Source organism: Saccoglossus kowalevskii, chromosome 3 (genome assembly GCF_978046115.1).
Source record: "Saccoglossus kowalevskii chromosome 3, keSacKowa6.1, whole genome shotgun sequence".
NCBI lineage: Eukaryota > Metazoa > Hemichordata > Enteropneusta > Harrimaniidae > Saccoglossus > Saccoglossus kowalevskii.
The window spans coordinates 28,309,624-28,329,082 of NC_140643.1; the positions used below are offsets into that span (position 1 = coordinate 28,309,624).

A 19,459-nucleotide genomic window follows, 5' to 3' on the forward strand; every position below is an offset into this window, starting at 1 on the left:
TAGCTCTAATTGGACGATCCACTTTGCGTACTGCTCGGTTTCCAGCGAACAACCAATGAAAAGGCGTTTTACAAGCTGGACCTCTTCAAAACATTTATAGGTAAAGGTTACTGCGCATGACAAATTGGAATTCCTCTAAATCCGCCATTTTTGAGCTGGTTAAATTGTCGGAGTAATAGTACATGTGATCTAGCGTCAATATGAAAATTGAAGAGGTTCAATCGACTACCAAGACACAGAGGATCGCAACTCATAGCCATGTGAAAGGTTTGGGTTTGGATGAAAGTGGCGCGGCCTTGCAGGCAGCAGCCGGCCTCGTTGGACAAGAGTTGGCAAGAGAGGTAATGTAATGATTCTTAGTGTTTCCTAGTATGGAACGCATGTGTTGTTAGCGACTTATAACTTAAAAATAACCATTTTTCCAGTGATCTTTTCATCGCTACATATTTCACTTTTACTTAAAATAAAAATTAAATAAAACGAGAAAATCAATGTATGTTTATAAATAAAAACCAGAAACGCTTTCGCTTTGGTGTTCACCATGTTCAAACTTGCACTTTGAACACTAGAAGTTTCTGGAATCTTGGATATTAATAAACAATATCTTTCCAACATGACATTATAAATTATTGAACTGTGACTAGCAACGACTTTTATCTGAGGTAAATATAATTACATACTTGGTCTTGTTTAAAGTTTTATGAGTGTCAGACACTTGCTTTTGTATTGATGGTGCAATTGCTAGATGGTAACCATGGGAAACCACAGTCCCTAAAAAAAAAAACGGTTTTGTGGGTGGACGATAGTAGTGTGTGGTGATGAATAAAAAAAATATTTGTTTGTCATACATGTATTCCACTCTTATTTTCATTAAAGGCTTGAAATCAACACAATGACAGATGTCATATTTAGCAAAATATTACTAATTACATGTACTTATAAAATCTCTTTCTGGGTGCCATAACATTTTTTAATTTTAATTTTTTTTGTAGTCGTAATTTGGCAGAAGTCTATAAACCTTTTGTGTAATCAATAATATTATTTATCTTATGAACTGCATAAAATACAAAATCAAAATTCAGAATATGATTTCAAGATGGCTGATTGTGATAAAATTGTTTACAGTATAGCTTTAATTATATTTATGAGTTATTGTAAATTTGTTGTTTTTCATTTACAGGCTGGTGGTGTGGTTGTTGATCTCATCAAATCCAAAAAAATGGCTGGTAGGGCTATTTTATTAGCTGGTCCTCCTGGTACTGGAAAAACCGCACTGGCTCTTGCCATGGCTCAAGAGTTGGGTTCAAAAGTGCCATTTTGTCCAATGGTGGGAAGTGAAGTTTTCTCAACAGAGATAAAGAAAACTGAGGTGCTCATGGAGAACTTCAGAAGAGCAATCGGTAATTTTTTCTTTTCATTCTTGACAATAGTAGATTATACAAAGTATGCAAGACGAATGATATGCAGTAACGCAGAATCCTGCAGTAATTATCTTCTTGCCACAGTCCTTTACTAACTTTTATGTCATGAGTAAAAGAATTAAGTTCATGTTTTGTTGAAATTGTTGACAGTATGATGTGTTGTTCTAGTGTGTTGTGGTCTTGTGCTGTGGCCACATGCACAAAGTTCACAGAGAGATGATGGTGAACATAACTCAATAAGTATAGTGCAAATGTCAAGATTTCGTAAGGATTTCTGTCCTGTGTTATCCTTAAAAGTTACAGTACAGGTACAAACTAAAAAGATACAATTTAACATTTTTCATGGAACAACATGAATCAATAAGATGAATTTAATAATTTGTTTTTGAAAATTAACTATTAATCAATTGAGATCATGATTGAATTGAGTTTATAGGCTGTAATAGAAATGCATGTGAATATCTGTAATAGTTATTTTATAATCATATATTTCAGGCCTTCGAATCAAAGAAGTGAAGGAAGTCTATGAAGGGGAAGTTACTGAATTGACTCCTTGTGAAACGGAAAATCCAATGGGAGGTAAGACAACGACAAAACACAATACAACTAGCTAATAAAAAATACTCCAAATAGGAACGACGTTCATTAAAGTCTACACATTTGCTGTACAGATGATCACATATGTATCAACAAAAACAGTGCATTAAAACTGAACTCGTTCATCTACAAATATCAAAACTGTGTTTATTTTTCTCACTAGGCTATGGTAAGACTGTAAGCCATGTGATCATTGGTTTGAAGACAGCCAAGGGTACAAAGCAGCTCAAACTAGATCCTTCAATCTATGAGAGTTTACAAAAAGAAAAAGTTGAAGTGGGAGATGTTATATACATTGAAGCAAACAGTGGAGCTGTTAAGGTAGTTATTATGTTAGATCGTTTTCGCTGGTTTGGTGTTAACACGCAATAATTGATTTGAAAGAAGTGTCACATAAATATGGCCTAGATGCGTTTAGAGCCAGGAGCTATTTTTGGTCATTTCCAATATTAATCCTACATGCAATTCGGTGACTTGATGACATCCTAAGATTGTGAAAACTCGGTCACAATCAGATCCACAGAGCTGCTCAGTGATGTTCATTTGTTTATGGCAAGACTTGCGGGTGTTGTGCCAATACCATAGCTGTTGTATTTATTCCAAACTAATTTTAACAGCGTTACAACTGAATACTGTCTTCAATGTCAAGTTTGTAATGCCATCTTCCTTTGCCATGAACAGAGACAAGGCAGATCTGATACATTTGCTACAGAGTTTGATTTAGAAGCAGAAGAGTACGTACCGTTACCAAAAGGTGATGTGCATAAAAAGAAGGAAGTTATTCAAGATGTCACTTTACATGATTTAGATGTTGCCAATGCAAGACCACAGGTAAGTCATTCTTGATGACATCTCCTGCTTTGAATGATAATTATGTCATGTAATGATTATTCATAGTGGAGTGATCGATTGATGATGTCAGTGACATTGTATATTTTCCACAGAGATTATATTCAGGGAATTAAAAAATATTTAGTATACGGTATACTTTTACTTAATTGTCACAGACGTGGCGTTTGATAAGGGTCTCATGTGATGTATGTATTGTGGGGCTTGTGCGATATATGTAATGCAGGTCTCATTTGATTTATGTAACCCAGTTTCCATGTTTTGTGGGTTTCCTACGATGTATTTAACCTACGACAAAACCATTGTTTGCACAAAATTGAACGTGTAGCTTGAAATCTGTATTTGAAGCTCAGGAGTTTTTCAAGGAAAAAAACTGAAAGAGGGAAAACTGCAATTCAGCAGCGCCACCAAGTGGAGGAGATAGGGTTCTCCCTACCAGGGTGTGGAGTTTTTGATAATTCTAAGTTAAAATGGTGCATTCTATGGCTTCCTTGGTGCCAAAATTACTATCAGACAGGTCACAGTTGAAGACTGTGGTCACATGTTATCCCTGGTCAATCAGAATTTTATGATTGCCAGAAGATCTGCTCCCCAGGGTGAGGGGGCGCATGGCCATGGCATGAGGGCGCTGCACCCCTGTTCCCTTGTTTAAAAAAAATCCCTGAGAAGCTGATAGAAATCGCACCCATTCTTTTTTAAAAATTGAGAACTAAAAATTCACCATTTCTTGTATGGGAAGATGTGAAGGCGCATCCCCTGTGTATTGTACCATTTTATTAAAAGCCGTGGTACATGTTCAATTTTGTGAAAACATGATATATAATAATAGTACCATAGTACATGACAACTGGTGCTCAGGAATCTAATATATTGACGTCTATTTTATTAATTGCTTGTAGGGAGGGCATGACATAATGTCAATGATGGGGCAGCTGATGAAACCCAAGAAAACAGAAATTACAGACAAACTTAGAAAAGAAATCAACAAAGTAGTTAATAAATACATTGACCAAGGCGTAGCTGAGTTAGTTCCTGGTGTTCTATTTATTGACGAAGTTCATATGTTAGACATTGAATGTTTTACCTATCTACATAGAGCATTAGAATCCTCACTCGCTCCTATTGTTGTATTTGCGACGAATAGAGGTAAATGTGCCATTAGGTAAGAGACTCTCTTTTTAGCTCTGCTGTTGACTTTGTCGAGCAGAGCTTATCATATGAGTGATTGTCTGTTGTTGTCCGTGTCAACTTTTTACTTTTTTGATTTCTTTTTGAAAACTACAATTCTTATTGCTTTGATACTTGGTGTATATGTACCGTGAGCAGACCTCTCTTAGATTTGTTCATTTCGTGATGATATCTTTAATTCTCTAATTTTGGTGAATATTTTTGTCATTTTTAGTAAAAAGTGATATTTTCAACTTTTTGTTATAAACAGCAAGTCTGATTGCTTTGATACTACCAGTGTTCGAAATTAACTGATAATCATAACAGGCCAGAAGGACCTATGTCAAATTAAAACTGTAGGTCCTTCTAGCTAACTCTAGGCCCTGATATTTAAACAAAGACTAAACGGATAATACAAGCTTGCAATTGTAAAACCTTTATTTACTAATTAATCAGATATATTATCTGCAGCCTCAATGAGGTCATCGTCATTTCTTTCATAGTCACTAAACTCATCAAAATCTTCAGAAAAAACACTGTCATGGTCACTGGCCGACTCTGAATCTGACATGCATTTTGCATCGTGTTCACAATCATTGGCGTCGGCCTCATCTTCTACAAGGATCAAGGCAATACATCACCTTGTTGTTGTTATCAAAAAGTAACCAGTCTTTGAACTTCGCCTGCCAGCTAACTTGGAATGTGCGTGGTTTACGCCTAGACCATTCGTATTCTTGCTGTTTGTCATGCCTTTCTTGTTTAGTTTTCACACGTTTAGCAGCAGGCTCCTGGCAGTTTAAATATTGCCACATACTTCGATGTAAACGTAACTCTGCAACTATTGATACCAGCGTGTTCGATGCAAATCAAAGATGGCGGAACATAAAATGTATGCGTGAATTCTATTGGTTTGAATCGGAGGCTTGTTCGGCCTACATCCAATCAGATCGTTTGTTACAGTTCCCACGTTCGGCGCATTTCGCTATCATTCGGCGAGCTTGAATTATGACTCGTATGCCCAGGTCGATGAGTGATGCCATTTGTTGATCAAACGTGCAAGAAAACGCAATTTTGAAACAATTCCGGAGTTACTATAGATATCTATTATATATTTGGTCTTACAATCATACTAAATGGAACATTTTTTTAAAATATAAATTTATGGTCGGCCACAAGGACTGATGGTTTTTCACAGCTCTAGGTCCTTTACACCCACTGTCGGTGTGAGGCCGACGGACCGACGTTAATTTCGAACACTGGATACTACATGTATACATATTGTTCATTTCCAATGATATCTCCAGTTCTTTAATTGAAATGTGCAATGCTAACAGCGGAGCTATCTCAGCCAAGAGGCTGCTTGTTATATTATTCTTATTTTGTATTCTGTGTTCTTTCTTGTCATCTAAAAATTAGTCATCTTTTTTGTATGAGGTTGTCACTTGGTATCTCTTGTTTGTAGAGCTGCAAGTGATTTTGTAAGATGTATTATGTATGAATCTAAGGGACCTGAGTGTTCGCTTTGCATGATAGAGACTGAAGCTAATTGACTGTTTACTCAACAGTGAAAATCAGGATTACAGTCTGCCCTGCCTTCAAATTGTGTGGTACATGTGCATTAGGTTTTGTAGACTGGTTCGCACATGCACTTGCAATTAGCACTAAAAACTGATGAATGTCAGGAGAAACAGACTTCAATGTAAGGAAATGTTGCCTCACTCAAAAAAAGTATGAATGTGGGTGATAAATGCGAAAATAAATGTTCATGTTTCATGGCAGTTAAGCGAAAAAAAAAAACACTTATGAAAAATTCAATTTTCATGACAAATTAAAATAAAAGTATTACAAATTAAAAAAAAAAAATGTGTGCATCAATTTTGTAAAACAGTTTACCGTAATCAGAATAGCATTTCTTTTTCTCTGTGCCTAATTATATCCAAAACAACAACATATGTAGGAATCAGCTTTTCAATTTATATGCAGTTGCTGACTCTACTTGATATCATCAGGATTTATTATCTTTTAAAACTTATTTTCAAAGTAAACTTTTATTTGGTATTATGAGGGATGGAGGTCCCTGCATCATGGGTCCAGTATAGCATATGTAACGTGTGTAAATTACATCATTTGAAAGAAACTATGTGCTATGCAGCGGATACTATATTTTGTGCAGGGTCTGATGTCCAATCAGTTTGTCTTGATGCCCTTCGAAAAATACAGATTTTATGTATACAATTTCTTTATGCAATAATTTTTTAAAGTACAGCCTTGAAAATGGGTGCTCTCTCAAATTTGAAGTTCACTATAAATATCACTGTCTTCGTTCTATGTTTTCTAATATTTGTTCACATGTCTTTTCAGGGGCACAGATGACATAACATCTCCACATGGCATTCCGTTAGATTTGTTAGACAGAGTGATGATCATTAGAACACTACCTTATTCACAGGATGAAATGGTTCAAGTAAGTGCATGTGTATAGTTTCATCTCAAATATCATTTGCATAATAATGTGTTTCATATGTCACATTTCACACTTCACACTCTTTACAACCATGCTCACAATCTTTAAATACACAGTTACCATTTCAGCCAAATATGCAGGACTCAACATTTGCATATATTCAAATTTGCAGATTTATTCACCTTATCATAACTGGCAAAAACACTGTTGTTATTCATTGGCCAAACAGCAATACCAATGATAATATTGAAATGCCAAATTTACACAAACTACAATATTTATTTTGTTAATTCTAGATTATACGTATCCGAGCGCAGACTGAAGGTTTACAGATAGATGATGAATCTCTGGCATTGCTTGGAGTAACTGGTGCCAAAAGCACATTAAGGTGATTGAATTTTATCTATCCGTCAACTTTAATATATTTATTTTTTTCTCAATCTTAACTGTCGGCAATATTTTGTTTGAAGCATGTAGTTTCGTAGATTCAATTGTGATAGCATGTCAGGGTGTTGTTAAATAACCAAATCACGCATGGGATTTCTTGAAGATGGACTACAATACTATACTACAAAATCAATTTTTCATTAGGATTAGTCTGTTTTTTATGTTTGAGTGAACTTTGAACATCATATGTGTCCTAGGTTAGTTGTGTTTAGTGCATTCCCAAAACAGCAATGCATGATGGGATTTATTGTAGTGGACACGGTAATACTCAGCTCCACCCATCCCATGGTGCATAAATGTTGGCCTTTAATAAAAAAAAAAAAACGACACAGTACACCAGCATTGAGATTTATGTTTTCGCTAAGTCACTCGAAATCACAAGTTCTTTTAAATATTGTTTTATAATACAAATTCGCCACATTAGTATTGTTTTCCATACATATTCGATAGAAATATTCTTACATTTACCCTATGGTTGGTTTTCTTTGAGTTTTGTCATTTCGTGACAATTATTTGTTTTCAAAACCCTAGTTAAGATTGCTCTCATTATGTACGTACACAAACAAGGCCATTCTTTTCATTGGCTTATTAGAAAAGAAGTAATTAGAAATTGAAGTAATTGTGTGCAAACTAACCGCCATGTTTAATTAAAGATTTTTTTTAGCGAGTCTATTTGCAAACACCATGCACCTGTTCTACATTAACATGTAACTAATGTGTTATTTCCCTGATCTTCTGCAGATATGCAATTCAGTTGTTGACACCAGCCAGTCTACTCGCCAAGATCAATGGTAAAGATTGCATAAACAAAGATGACGTTGAAGAGATTACTGAATTATTCTATGATGCCAAGTCATCAGCCAAAATATTAGCTGAACAAGGCGACAAATTTATGAAGTAGTCTCGATTGTGTGTGTGTGTGGGGGTGGGGGGGTGGGGTGGGGGGTGTTTCAACTTAAACAGCACATTTAAGTTGATTCAGAATGATTTTCTTCAGTGCAAAGTTAAAGAGTTAAACCTCAAACTCATTGGACTATCGCAAAAGCTAGATTATACTGAAAACATCGCATTTGTTCATTTCATGCCTATTAAAACCAAACACTTATATCCTTACTATTGTGTGGATTTACAAAATTGTGTGAACATTGACAGTAAATCCAAATTTTATGATTCATTACACATATTATGTACAAAGGCATTCTTCAAAACAAAAGGAAATCTGTATGCTTACAATGTATCTTATGTGAAATAAAATTTTCTTAAATATTTTATTCAAATGTTTTTTTCTTTTCACATCACATCACAGATTGTCTTTTTATGTCATTTTTTCATGCTTTTATTATTGTGGATTAGTTTCATTAGGATACCGAAACGTCATTTTAAGACACACGTCATTTTTAAAACACGCGTTTTTTAAAACACCCACGCCATTTAATATACACACATGATTTTTTAAAGGACATACCATTAAAACGCACAGTCACGCCGTTTTTTACCTTGCCCGTACCATCAAAGATGGAAGGGAAAGGTATATTAAGGGAACAATTTTGTCCGGCGTTGTCGTCGTTGTTGTTGTTGTCATCGTTAATAATTGTTATTGTGTGCATAATAACTTTACTAATTCTATTCCAAACTTTATCAAACTTGGTCACCTTATTCATCAGTATAAAGTCTTCCCTGAGTTTGAACAACAGATGTCCTGTATGAAAATATCATGCAAAAATTGAGAAAATCTGATAAAATATTTTGACTGTTTCTACTTGACTGATCACTGGTGATACACATCAAAGGTCACTGATCTCAGTGGAAATATGCATTGTTGTATGTGTTCAATGAAGCAAATGATTTATCTTGTAATAATATCCTTGGTAATGTATCTCAGAATCCCATACTGGGTTTCAAAACAAACTCATGGAGAGATTGCACAGTCGGATACACATTTGCAAACCTACCAATAAAATCTTTACAGAAAACAAGATGTCAGAAAATCAATATAAGCACTGCTATGAACTGGGTGCCAAACTTTGATCAAGATCTGAAGCTAATAGAAAATCTGTTTAGTCAAAAGTTATCAAATCAAAAACAATACATAAAAAATGCATTAAAAGCAAAACATTTCATCCACATTTTAAAAAGAAAATTATTCTAAAATATATGTATTCTGTATTTGACAAACAGTTCATTCGACAAAAGAAAACTCACAGGAATATGTTTCAGCTATTAGAACAGAATGATAGAGTTTTTATAATACTAGTTTAAAAACGCACTTCAGAGACTGCAGTGTTTGAAGATGTAGTTTCTCAGGAGGCAACAGTACTGTTGACTCCTCCCTCCACTGGACACCAACTATTTAAGTTGATTTGCATACAAAGCAGAGCTTGCAACATGATAGCTATTCATAAAGGGTGTTTTTTTTTACTTTTCATATAATACAGTAGTCACACAATGAGGCAGTTCATATTTGTCTCGGTGAATCATTCATTTTTGACAGACACCTGTACAAAATACTTGAACTAAAGCCAGCTAAATTTTTCTGTTATCTTGCATGTTTTATGAATCTATTCACATCTAAATGCAGCACTTTTTTTTGAAATGAGACATTTGTTTTTATTCTAAATATCTCAATTATTTTCAATAAAGCTGGAAATTATGTTCCTTAAAATAATTAAACAAATAAGGCACCAATGTTTTTGTAAAATATTTACATCTTTTAAGGACATTCGGTAGACTGATTCCCCACTGTTGGTTCAACCCCAAAACTTGTTTGTATTCAAAATTAATTATGACAATGCATATTTATATTGAAACAAACTATGATAAAGGGAATTATATTATATAACAAAGGGCAAGGTCACCAGAGTTCAACTATGTTTTTTAAATGCACACATCATTTTAAAACACACACGCCACGGCCTCCAATACGTACGAAATTTTGAATTATTAGTACGTTTTTTTTCTAGTATACACAAAATAATAAATTTACATTCCGTGCCTCGTAAAGTGCTCAGTGGTGAAAACATTGCATTTGGCTTGACCTGACAAAGATTTGATAAGATTTGTTTGTTTTTTTAATTGAGGAGCTGCTGTTTCTGTGGCCTTGATTAGCACAATCTTCCTTCCTTCACACAGGTAATAAAAAAACTTTGACAATAAACGAGTCGAGTTTGTAGACACAGGATGAAACTTGTATTACGCCATCTACGGTAGGCGTACATTCATCGTCGGTAGAGGGCACAATACCCGTTGATTATGATGGAAAGGAAAGTTGGACTAACGACGGTTACTAGTAACCGTTGATTAACCAAAACCGTGTGAATCTTGCGTTTTTTTGGAATAACGTGAAGTCGTTAAATCAAGGACAATTCTACTGGATTTAGTTAAATGTACCTTTGATTGCGCAGTGATTGTAACGAATTTTACTTGTAACCCAGGTCATTGCAGCCTCTGTTACAGCAACAACGAATTTGAAAAAAATAATCAAATCGTTCATAAATACCGGGACACATGCTAGTATTCGTTTAAATTATACAGATACTTTTCGTGCAAATTATGAGTCTATGTGTAAGATATTTATTGACACTTGGAGGCAACCTGGCAAGAGACGCCTCCTTAGCTCAGTGGTTAGAGCACTGGTCTTGTAAACCAGGGGTCGTGAGTTCGAATCTCACAGGGGGCTGTTGATGTTCTTTTTTCCCCCCTCTTGTTTGTTATTGTTTAATCTGGATTTTTGACGTTTTTATTTCCAGTCTAATGATTGTAAGTTTCTTTCATTTTTTTATCTGCACATGTACAAGAAATTGGAGAAACGTAAACATAATTGTCAATAGGCTTGGATTTTGGCTTTGATGATTAAAGGTTAATTGTACAAAACAATGAAGGGTATGTTTATGCAGAGACGATCATACCATTTCTGCACGATAAAATATTGTGTAAAATTATCATGGGTGCAATTTTTAAATTAATGAATTTGAGACTTAATTTCCATTGAATCTCGCCCAGATCAGATAAAACCATGATAAATCATTGATTCAAGACAGTTTGAATTCAGATAACGACAGAAATCAAAATATTTAACACTTTAATTTTAGAAATAACAATTTTATTTCTTCGTCATTGAAAATACAAATATTTCAAAAAGGTAATTTATTCTGACAAACAGGTTGCACTATTTCTTATACATACATAGTTCTATTCACATTGTAAATAAACAATTTTTTATATAAATTTTATAATATTTTGATGCATTGTAAATACTTTGACATCCCCTTGTGAGGTGCAGATAAAATAGAATACAGTTTAAAGCAGAATATACAAAAAAAAATACAAAATATAACAATGGATATAAATATAAAGATGTTAGTTAAGGAATTCAAAAAATGCAATTTCAGCCACCAGAGTCCAGCTCTGAATTTATATAAATTTCATTTAAAATACAAGAGAGAAAACAAATTGACACACTGGAGGGGGGGGGGGGGTTAACAATTTATGATTATTAATACCTCAAGCACAGACATATACTTATGGAATAAGTATTTCATCAACACAGGTCATGTTAGATCAGTAAATTATTTTGTGATACTGTGGAAATGGAATGCATAATTCTGATATTATATACAACAATAAAAGTATGCAAGTAAATTTTTAAGAAAACAATCAGAGATCCATTATTAGTAGAGTACCGGTAGTAGGGGGTCACGGTTTTCATTTCAGGATTGGAGTGGTGTACCAGCAACTCTTTACTATCGTATCTTGATTGGGGAGTAGGGCAGGGGATAACACATCAGTAGGAAATGCCTGTCACACATATTAAAGGAGAAGACACAATGCTCCCAGAAGAAGAAGCTCCACAAATATAGGGGAGTGCAATTTACATTTTTTTTTTATGTCACTTTTCATCAGTAATTATGTAGACAATCATCTTGATTCTCCAGCAAAGGACTATGGGTAAATTATGACTTTTGTAATTATTGGTATTAATTTTTCTACCATATATTTTATACAAAGGGAACAAACAAGTTTCATACTATTTTCAATGAGCAAAATAACATGTTATTCAAATCTGTTTCCACTGCAAGGGTATCACCAAATTCAAAATGAGGAGTGTCGATTCTTTTAGTCATGTATGTATGTGTGTGTGTGTGTGTATGTGCGTGTGCGTGTGCGTGTGCGTGTGCGTGTGCGTGTATGGACGGACGTGCGAAGGGTATTCTGTAATAAATATGCAAATCAGCAGGCAATTCACATCTGATTTCCATTAGAACTGTTTCAAAAATGATGTGTGTTGAATTGTGTCCGTTATAACTCAGCACAGACAGACGCTGGTAATCACAATAATCCCCCATCAACACTAGGTGCCATTGGACACTGAGATAATCATTGTTAACCTTTTCCTTATTATTTATGTGTCTATGGCTAGTTAGCATACTAAGTAACATATTTATATATATACATCGGTACCAATAAAGTATGAACTATAGAAAAGTTTAACATTATATAAAAATATGCATTGTCTATGTACAATATATATCAACATATTATATATACATGTACAAAAAAGTAATATTAAAACATCATTCTGGAATGTTTAACTATCCACCTTGCATTCAAACTGGTGTGTAGAGTGGGTTGCATTTACAGTGGCACACCATCAACAGTGCGCAACTTGGTAGTCGTACCTGCTTTCTTGCTCTCTACTCTTAACACCTGTGAAAAACAAAAATTTATGTTTTATCATTTGTTTGTGTTCCTCAAGCTTCCTCAAGCTTCAACATAAAGTATAAACAGATTTGGTAATGCATCATACATTGCAAAGGTGGGTTATTCCATTATAATTTAACTTGTACTGTCATTAGTTGTAATTGCATTCACTGTCAGTGATGTTAGGTGCATTGTGGAGGTGAACAAAATGTGTATTCAATTCACAACTGTCATGTTGATATTTCCAATATTGGGGCATTTTGACCAAGCATTAGAAATAAAGGCCAAAATGAAAAAAGAAAATAGAAAAATAGCCCAGCGACGAGGTTTTACCTTCCTTTTTGTACTAAGATTATTTAATACCCCAACAAGAAAGATACATCTTCAACAATTAACATTTATTAAACAATACTTCCAAATACATGCATTAAAAGTTTACTTAAATCAACAAAACATTCTTTAAAACTCTGAATTTTACCAGTATGCACAATTGCAATGTAAATGTGTGAAGCACATTTTCAACCAATGTGCATGATGAGGGGAAGGTATTTGTTATAAATTAAAAACCTCATTATTCCAAATTAATGCCTCACAGTATGTTAAGACTTGTAAAATAAAATCAACTGCAGTGCCCCTCCCTATCCCTCAAATGTGCACTGATGGCTTTATTATAGAATATGTTTATTGTAAAAGATCTAAATGTCTAGCAGGTCAGTACACCACGTCAACGCTTCACTCATTGAGAAGATGGCTGACCCCCCTCACCTTATTTCCATCTTGTTTCTGGAAGAGAAATCCTGGATTTCCATACACTGCATGGGCATACATGGCTTCTTTGAATTCCTGAACAAGGGCTTTCTGGGCCCATTTTGTCCTCACACGATTATTATTTTTCTGTAGAAATAACAAGAATAGCCCAATGTGAATATCATAGTATGCACCAGGTACTAACATTACCGAGAATATTTTCCGAGTTCTGACTTTTGGCTCCAGTGTACAAAGCAAGTACATGATTGGAGACATCGACTTTACCCTGTTTGAATGTCTGTTCCGAAAGACTTTATTTTAGCTGGAATTAATTTTTGCTGAAAGCACTTTTTTGGTGTTTTGTATCGAATTTATTTTCACTTATTTTTTGGTGAGTTGAATGTAAAATATAAGAAAAAAGGCATATTGATATTCGCTTGATTTTATTTTCACTGAATCATACCTTCATCGAAAATTAATTCCAAGCAAATATAAAGTATTTTACAGTACATAAAGAACTCAGTAGATTTCAGTGAAATTTTGTACGTAGGTCAATGTGTCCTAATGTTTATAGCTTATTTGAGATTTTATCTCATGAGTCGCCATTTTGACGAATTTGTCATTACTGAGGTATTGTTACAAGATAATTTATAAACCTAATTAGTTTAATGAACATTGTCCTGTAAATATTGCTTCATTTGCATATTAAATTGATTGAGTTTCCCTAATATCTGCTAATTTGTTTGGCCAATCAATCAGAAGTGTGGTTTAAACTTAATTGACTGCTTACTTTCGTGAACAGGCAGCCATTTCATCCATCAGGTCAAATGCACATGTGTTGGCATTTTGTTGAGATAATTTATGAAGCATTTTAATGACTCATATGCATATTTAATTTGGTTTTCAATTCATATCTCAATAACTATTCGGCCAGATGGAATTATATGTCAAACTAACTAGTGATCTCATTTCTGAAGATTATATGCATCATACAGTGCCAACAATTTTTGAATAATTTAAATACTTCTAGTTGCCTGTGCGTACAGAAGCTATTTCTAACATATCTATAATTGCCTTACTAATCACAAGTGGCTTACCATGTCAGCTAGTGGAAATTTCCCTCTAAATCCTTCTTCAATATCAAAATTATCCAAATCAAAACAAATCTGCCCCATTGAATCAGTATCGCTCACAATATCACGATCTATGACGTGAAACACAATATACCTGGAAAATAAAAAATGCATGTTAATAAATACAGGAGTTTTTCTAGAAAAAACTGCAAGAGGGAGCACTACAATTCAGCAACACCACCAAGTGGGGGAGATAGGGTTCTCCCTCCCAGGGTGTGAAGTTTTTATTAATTCTAAGTTAAAATGAAGCATTCTATGGCTTCCTTGAGACCAAAATTACTATCAGACAGGTCACAGTTCAAGACTGTCGCCACATGTGATCCCTGGGTCAATCAGAATTTTATGGTTGCCAGAGGATCTGCTCCCCAGTGTAAGGGGACGCATGGCCATGACATGAGGGTGCTGCACCCCTGTTCCTTTGTTTAAAAAAATAAGATTATTTTCTGCCTGCAAACTAGTATTGGTCTTGACAAGTGTGAAGGGCATAACTGCATGGTTCTGAATGCCCAAGGCTATCTTCAAATCTTTATTCAGAATAAATGAAGGATCAACTCTGATCTTGGGCATGAGGTATAGAGATGACACGAATTATTGGGCTTAAACTTTGAAATCTAGTGGACATCCTATTTTTGGGGCCAAATCTGCTAAAAGTGTCTTCACAGTATATAACTATATGGAATGTTTGCATCATCAGAAGGAGACAAAAGCAAACTTGTTTTTTTATTTAAATTTTCAGTATAAATGTAAACTCATTTTCTGCTAATATTAAATTTAAAAGTCAATTACAAATGGCAGGAAAGCTGAGAATAAAATATTCATACTTTGCATGATATGCAGTACACATCTCAAGGGTCCCTGTAAGCATCATAGCGATTTTAGTTTTTTGGAAGTTCAAAAGAATTATTATCAAGCATAATCCTAAATAAAAATTAGAAACCTCTCCCCTATTTTAAATAAAGTAAGTCAAGCAAGCATTAAAACATGACGGCATGTAAATGTTGAGTTGTTGATTTGGCCATTAGACTTGTTTCTGTATAGGCTAGCTTCAGTGCTTATTTCAGGATTTATTGCCATGTGGTGTGTTGCCATGGTGATTACAATAAGTGAATACAACACTAAGTGGGAATTAAAAAGCATCATGACTACCTTTCACCAAGTTCTTCTTGAGATACATCAAATTCAAAAGTTTCATCCCATACAGGATTCAGTGTACCACTGGCAATCTGAAAAAAATATTCAACGTAAGGATGATGTCGCTGTAGTAATGTATATAATTATAATAGCACAAACTAGAGATTGGGTGATAACCTTGTATTATTACGGTAGTCACAAAGCTCATACTGGGTCCATGCCACATAAATATAGTACAAATTCTGATCAGAATGTGCAATGGATAATCATGATGCTACAACATGTCAAGAAATTGGATTATTGAAATATGTCTTAAACCATAAACCATAAACATACTCGTCTTTTACGCAAGTACATGTCCTATTAATGGAACAAATATGGTACCAGAAAGAACAATATTCCCCATGACCAAAAAACATACTTTTGTCTTGTGGATTTCTGGTATACCGGGTATGGATACTTTGACATATGGATCAGCACTTCTACCAGGATCTCTTCTTACCAAGTCATTAGCCCGATTTACTGTCACTAGCAATGTCTGTGGTAGTCTGTAGTTTAAACTAACTTCCAAGTCACCAGTAATGCTCAAATCAGTCTGACAGAAACGGACAATAAATAGTCAATAGCATGATAACTATTATTTTATCCTATCATTGATATTAGTGGAGAACTATTGGATTTAAAACTCATAAATCCTGCATATAATCGATATGATAATGGCTGTATGAAATCAAATTTCCTGGTATTCGAGCGAGTAGTATATATATATATATATAGTTGCTGTCAAGCGCATGTTTTTTAGCTACCGGGGGTATATAGCTATTAAGTTAAGCTGTATTTTCACTAATGATCGTATGATTCAATGCACCGAGTTTGATTTGTGAAAATTTCGCAAACTTCAAGTGTTTTAACAATTACATTCAAACGGTCTAAAATATTTGTTATATATTCAGATATTATCAACATTGATGTATTCACTTGCCACCTTCGTCATTACAGGGTATTTACTAAATGGCTCTAACAGCTACACGCTGAATAGAGATACCGTAGTATTTAAAAAAAAATCACCTCTGCTTCAAGATCAAACCAATTAGTCACTACTTCAGAAAAATTGAATCTTCCCAAGTCGATGATTCTCTCTCCCATGAAATCATCTTTACTGAAGATATCCTTATCCCATACTTGTAATCGTAGTTTAGCATCTGCAAGTTCTTCCGATTGAATGTGAAATGTAAATATTTCATTGTAAGTAGGATTGAGAGTGTTCTCCACTACGGATGTTTTTTTAATTCCTTCTGAGCTTGTGTCAGGTATCATTTCAAGCTGGGAAACAGAATAGTAAGTATTAATAAGGCACACATATGAAAAGTTATGTGGGAATGAAAAGTCCCATTTAGAAGCTGAGCATGTTTTTACTCAAATTTTGTCTGTTGGCTCATGTCCAGAAATATTGAAAAATATAAGAAACAAGCAGCCTCTCGGCTGAGATAGCTCCGCTGTTTGCAATGCACATTTCAATTATAGAACAGAAGATATCATTAGAAAATGAACAATATGCATAGTATCAATGCAATGGGACTTGCTGTTTTCAACAAAAATTCAAAAATATTATTTTTCACCATAAATGATTGTGGTTTTGAACAAGAAGAAAATATCACTTTTTACCAAAAATTACAAAAATACTCACCAAAATTACTGTAGATAATTAAAGATATCATTACAAAATGAACAAATCTGAGAGAGGTCCACATGTAGTACCTATATATGTAATAATATCAAAGCAATTGGACTTGTCGTTTTTAACAAGAAGTCGAAAATATCACTTTTTACCAAAAATTACAAAAATATTCACCAAAATTAGAGAATTAAAGATATCATTACAAAATGAACAAATCAGAGAGAGGTCCACATGTAGTACCTATATATGTAATATCAAAGCAATTGGACTTGCGGTTTTTAACAAGAAGTCGAAAATATCACTTTTTGCCAAAATGACAAAAATATTCATCAAAATTAGAGAATTGAAGATATGATCATGAAATGAACAAATCTGAGAGAGGTCTACCCAAGGTACATATACACCAAGTATCAAAGCATTCAGGCTTGTAGTTTTCAAGAAGAAGTCGAAAAAGTAAAACATTGACACGGACGACGACGGACAATCACTCATATGATAAGCTTCGCTCGACAAAGTCGACAGCGGAGCTAAAAAGTTGGGTGAGAAAGTTTGGTGGTGAATAGGTTAAAAAGAACTGGTTGGTTATTTTTTCTTTAAAACAGTATACCTACAATGAGTAGAAATAAGTACTTTAAACCATAGACCCTCTAAAAAGGGTCTATGTTTAAACCAATAAAATAATACTTGATAAATGTTTCTAGTAGAGCATCAACTACAATTTATTATGCTTGCATTCTCTATCTTTTATTTACAAGTTATATTTTTTTCTGAATATTAAAAAGGTTTAAGAAAATTGTTCATAATTGGAGGAGTAGTTTCAAAAATACTTCAGTGGTAGCAATTTTGTCAATTCAGTAATTTCACCACAATTGTATATTACAAACACAAGTATATTTCAAAATATTTTATTTTACTCAGCAGAGATGTAAAACAATTTGATGCAAATTAAATTTAGAGCATTATAGTAATGAAGTGTTGAAATGAGTTCACACTAGAATTTAGCAATCTATTCACGCCTGTAATGTATAGAAAAGCTGGTGAAACTTTCCCTATTGTCAGCTGCTGTCTTTTTCTAAAGATCCACCTCTTAAAATCAACACCTCCTGAGAACAAAACCATAATTTAAACTGTTTTCTTTCAATTAAAACACAGACAGGGAAAGGCAGGCATTTTTGTCGGCTCATACAACCTGTTGCAATTTGGAGACAAGAACAGCTGCTGCAGGCCTGTCTTTACTATTACAACAATGACAAACATAAACATACTAGTAGTTGAATTATTATTTCTCCACTCACTCAGTGCCCACATATTTCATTTAGAGATACTGTCCTTACTTTTACATATGGATCAGCTGCCTTTCCACTGAGATCTTTAGGAACCAATTCCTTTGCACAAACAACTTTCACTAGAAGTAAATTCTTCTGTTGGTCATACTTAAATGACAATTTTATCTCCCCTCTCACATCACCCACCGTCTTCATTACTGTCGGATCCATGCCTTTGAATAATTGCTTTAACAAGTACATACTTTGCTGAAATATATATAAAAAATCAATTACAGAAACAAATAACATAAATTACTTTTATAAAATGCGTTTACGTAGTATTTGTACTTTGTTTATTCTTCACAACATGAAACTAAAACCAAAGACAACGTAGACTGCATGTTTACACACCTTTTTGTATTCGTACTTTTCGTCTTCTTCGTCTAGCATTTTAAGCAATGGGTGCATGTTTTTCGGTCGTTTTTTCTGCGGCCTTGCAACCATTAACCTGGCCATTCCTTGGACACGGTTCGGGTCTGATCCATGTTGTTCAGTTGGTGTTTTGGAAGCACTTGTTCCCATATCGGTTACCGGTATAATGATTGGCTTTCAAGAAGCCCAGTCCCCTAAGTCAGTGAAAGAATTCTTTGGAAATACAGATGCCCCGAAAAACAAATTTAACGTACAATCGGAAAATGTCAGTGTTGAAATTTTAAATTAAAATGGTACCCAGCTCGATTTACATTCCATGCGGGTTATATAGTAGATAAGTTGGACATTCCGTGAGAAAATCGCTTCTCACCTCACACTCAACAACATTGCTGGAAACAACAGTTTCTGACGTCACTATTCGCAAAAATGAG

At 34.3% G+C, this 19,459-nt stretch overlaps 2 protein-coding genes and 1 non-coding gene across 3 annotated transcripts; 2 read left to right on the forward strand and 1 right to left on the reverse strand.

Moving 5' to 3' along the window:
* Window positions 1-118: 118 nt before the first annotated feature.
* Window positions 119-8,216, forward strand: LOC100378466 (ruvB-like 1). The gene is made up of 9 exons (XM_002734614.4): window positions 119-341; window positions 1,181-1,400; window positions 1,917-2,000; window positions 2,182-2,339; window positions 2,700-2,849; window positions 3,767-4,029; window positions 6,396-6,498; window positions 6,795-6,886; window positions 7,687-8,216. The coding sequence occupies exons 1-9, from the start codon at window positions 201-203 to the stop codon at window positions 7,844-7,846; spliced, it is 1,371 nt and encodes a 456-aa protein (XP_002734660.1). The 5' UTR covers window positions 119-200; the 3' UTR covers window positions 7,847-8,216.
* Window positions 8,217-10,548: 2,332 nt separating this feature from the next.
* On the forward strand, window positions 10,549-10,621 carry TRNAT-UGU (transfer RNA threonine (anticodon UGU)). The gene has a single exon. It is a non-coding gene; the product is annotated as a tRNA-Thr (tRNA).
* Window positions 10,622-11,022: 401 nt separating this feature from the next.
* On the reverse strand, window positions 11,023-19,437 carry LOC100377270 (synaptotagmin-1-like). The gene is made up of 8 exons (XM_085496991.1): window positions 19,008-19,437; window positions 18,666-18,863; window positions 16,722-16,976; window positions 16,075-16,248; window positions 15,669-15,745; window positions 14,487-14,616; window positions 13,408-13,536; window positions 11,023-12,648 (listed from the first exon to the last, which is right to left on the reverse strand). Exons 1-8 carry the CDS (start codon window positions 19,176-19,178, stop codon window positions 12,577-12,579), a joined length of 1,206 nt encoding a protein of 401 aa, XP_085353117.1. The 5' UTR covers window positions 19,179-19,437; the 3' UTR covers window positions 11,023-12,576.
* Between the last annotated feature and the right edge of the window lie 22 nt (window positions 19,438-19,459).

Coding starts and splice junctions, on each gene's coding strand:
- LOC100377270 (XM_085496991.1), bottom strand. CDS start 19,178: ATGGGAACAAGTGCTTCCAAAACACCAACTGAACAACATGGATCAGAC. Junction 16,977..18,665: donor CAGCTGATCCATATGTAAAA/GTAAGGACAGTA, acceptor TCTGTTTCCCAG/CTTGAAATGATACCTGACAC. Junction 14,617..15,668: donor CAAGAAGAACTTGGTGAAAG/GTAGTCATGATG, acceptor TTTATTTTCCAG/GTATATTGTGTTTCACGTCA.
- LOC100378466 (XM_002734614.4), top strand. CDS start 201: ATGAAAATTGAAGAGGTTCAATCGACTACCAAGACACAGAGGATCGCA. Junction 1,401..1,916: donor GAACTTCAGAAGAGCAATCG/GTAATTTTTTCT, acceptor CATATATTTCAG/GCCTTCGAATCAAAGAAGTG. Junction 6,887..7,686: donor GGTGCCAAAAGCACATTAAG/GTGATTGAATTT, acceptor GATCTTCTGCAG/ATATGCAATTCAGTTGTTGA.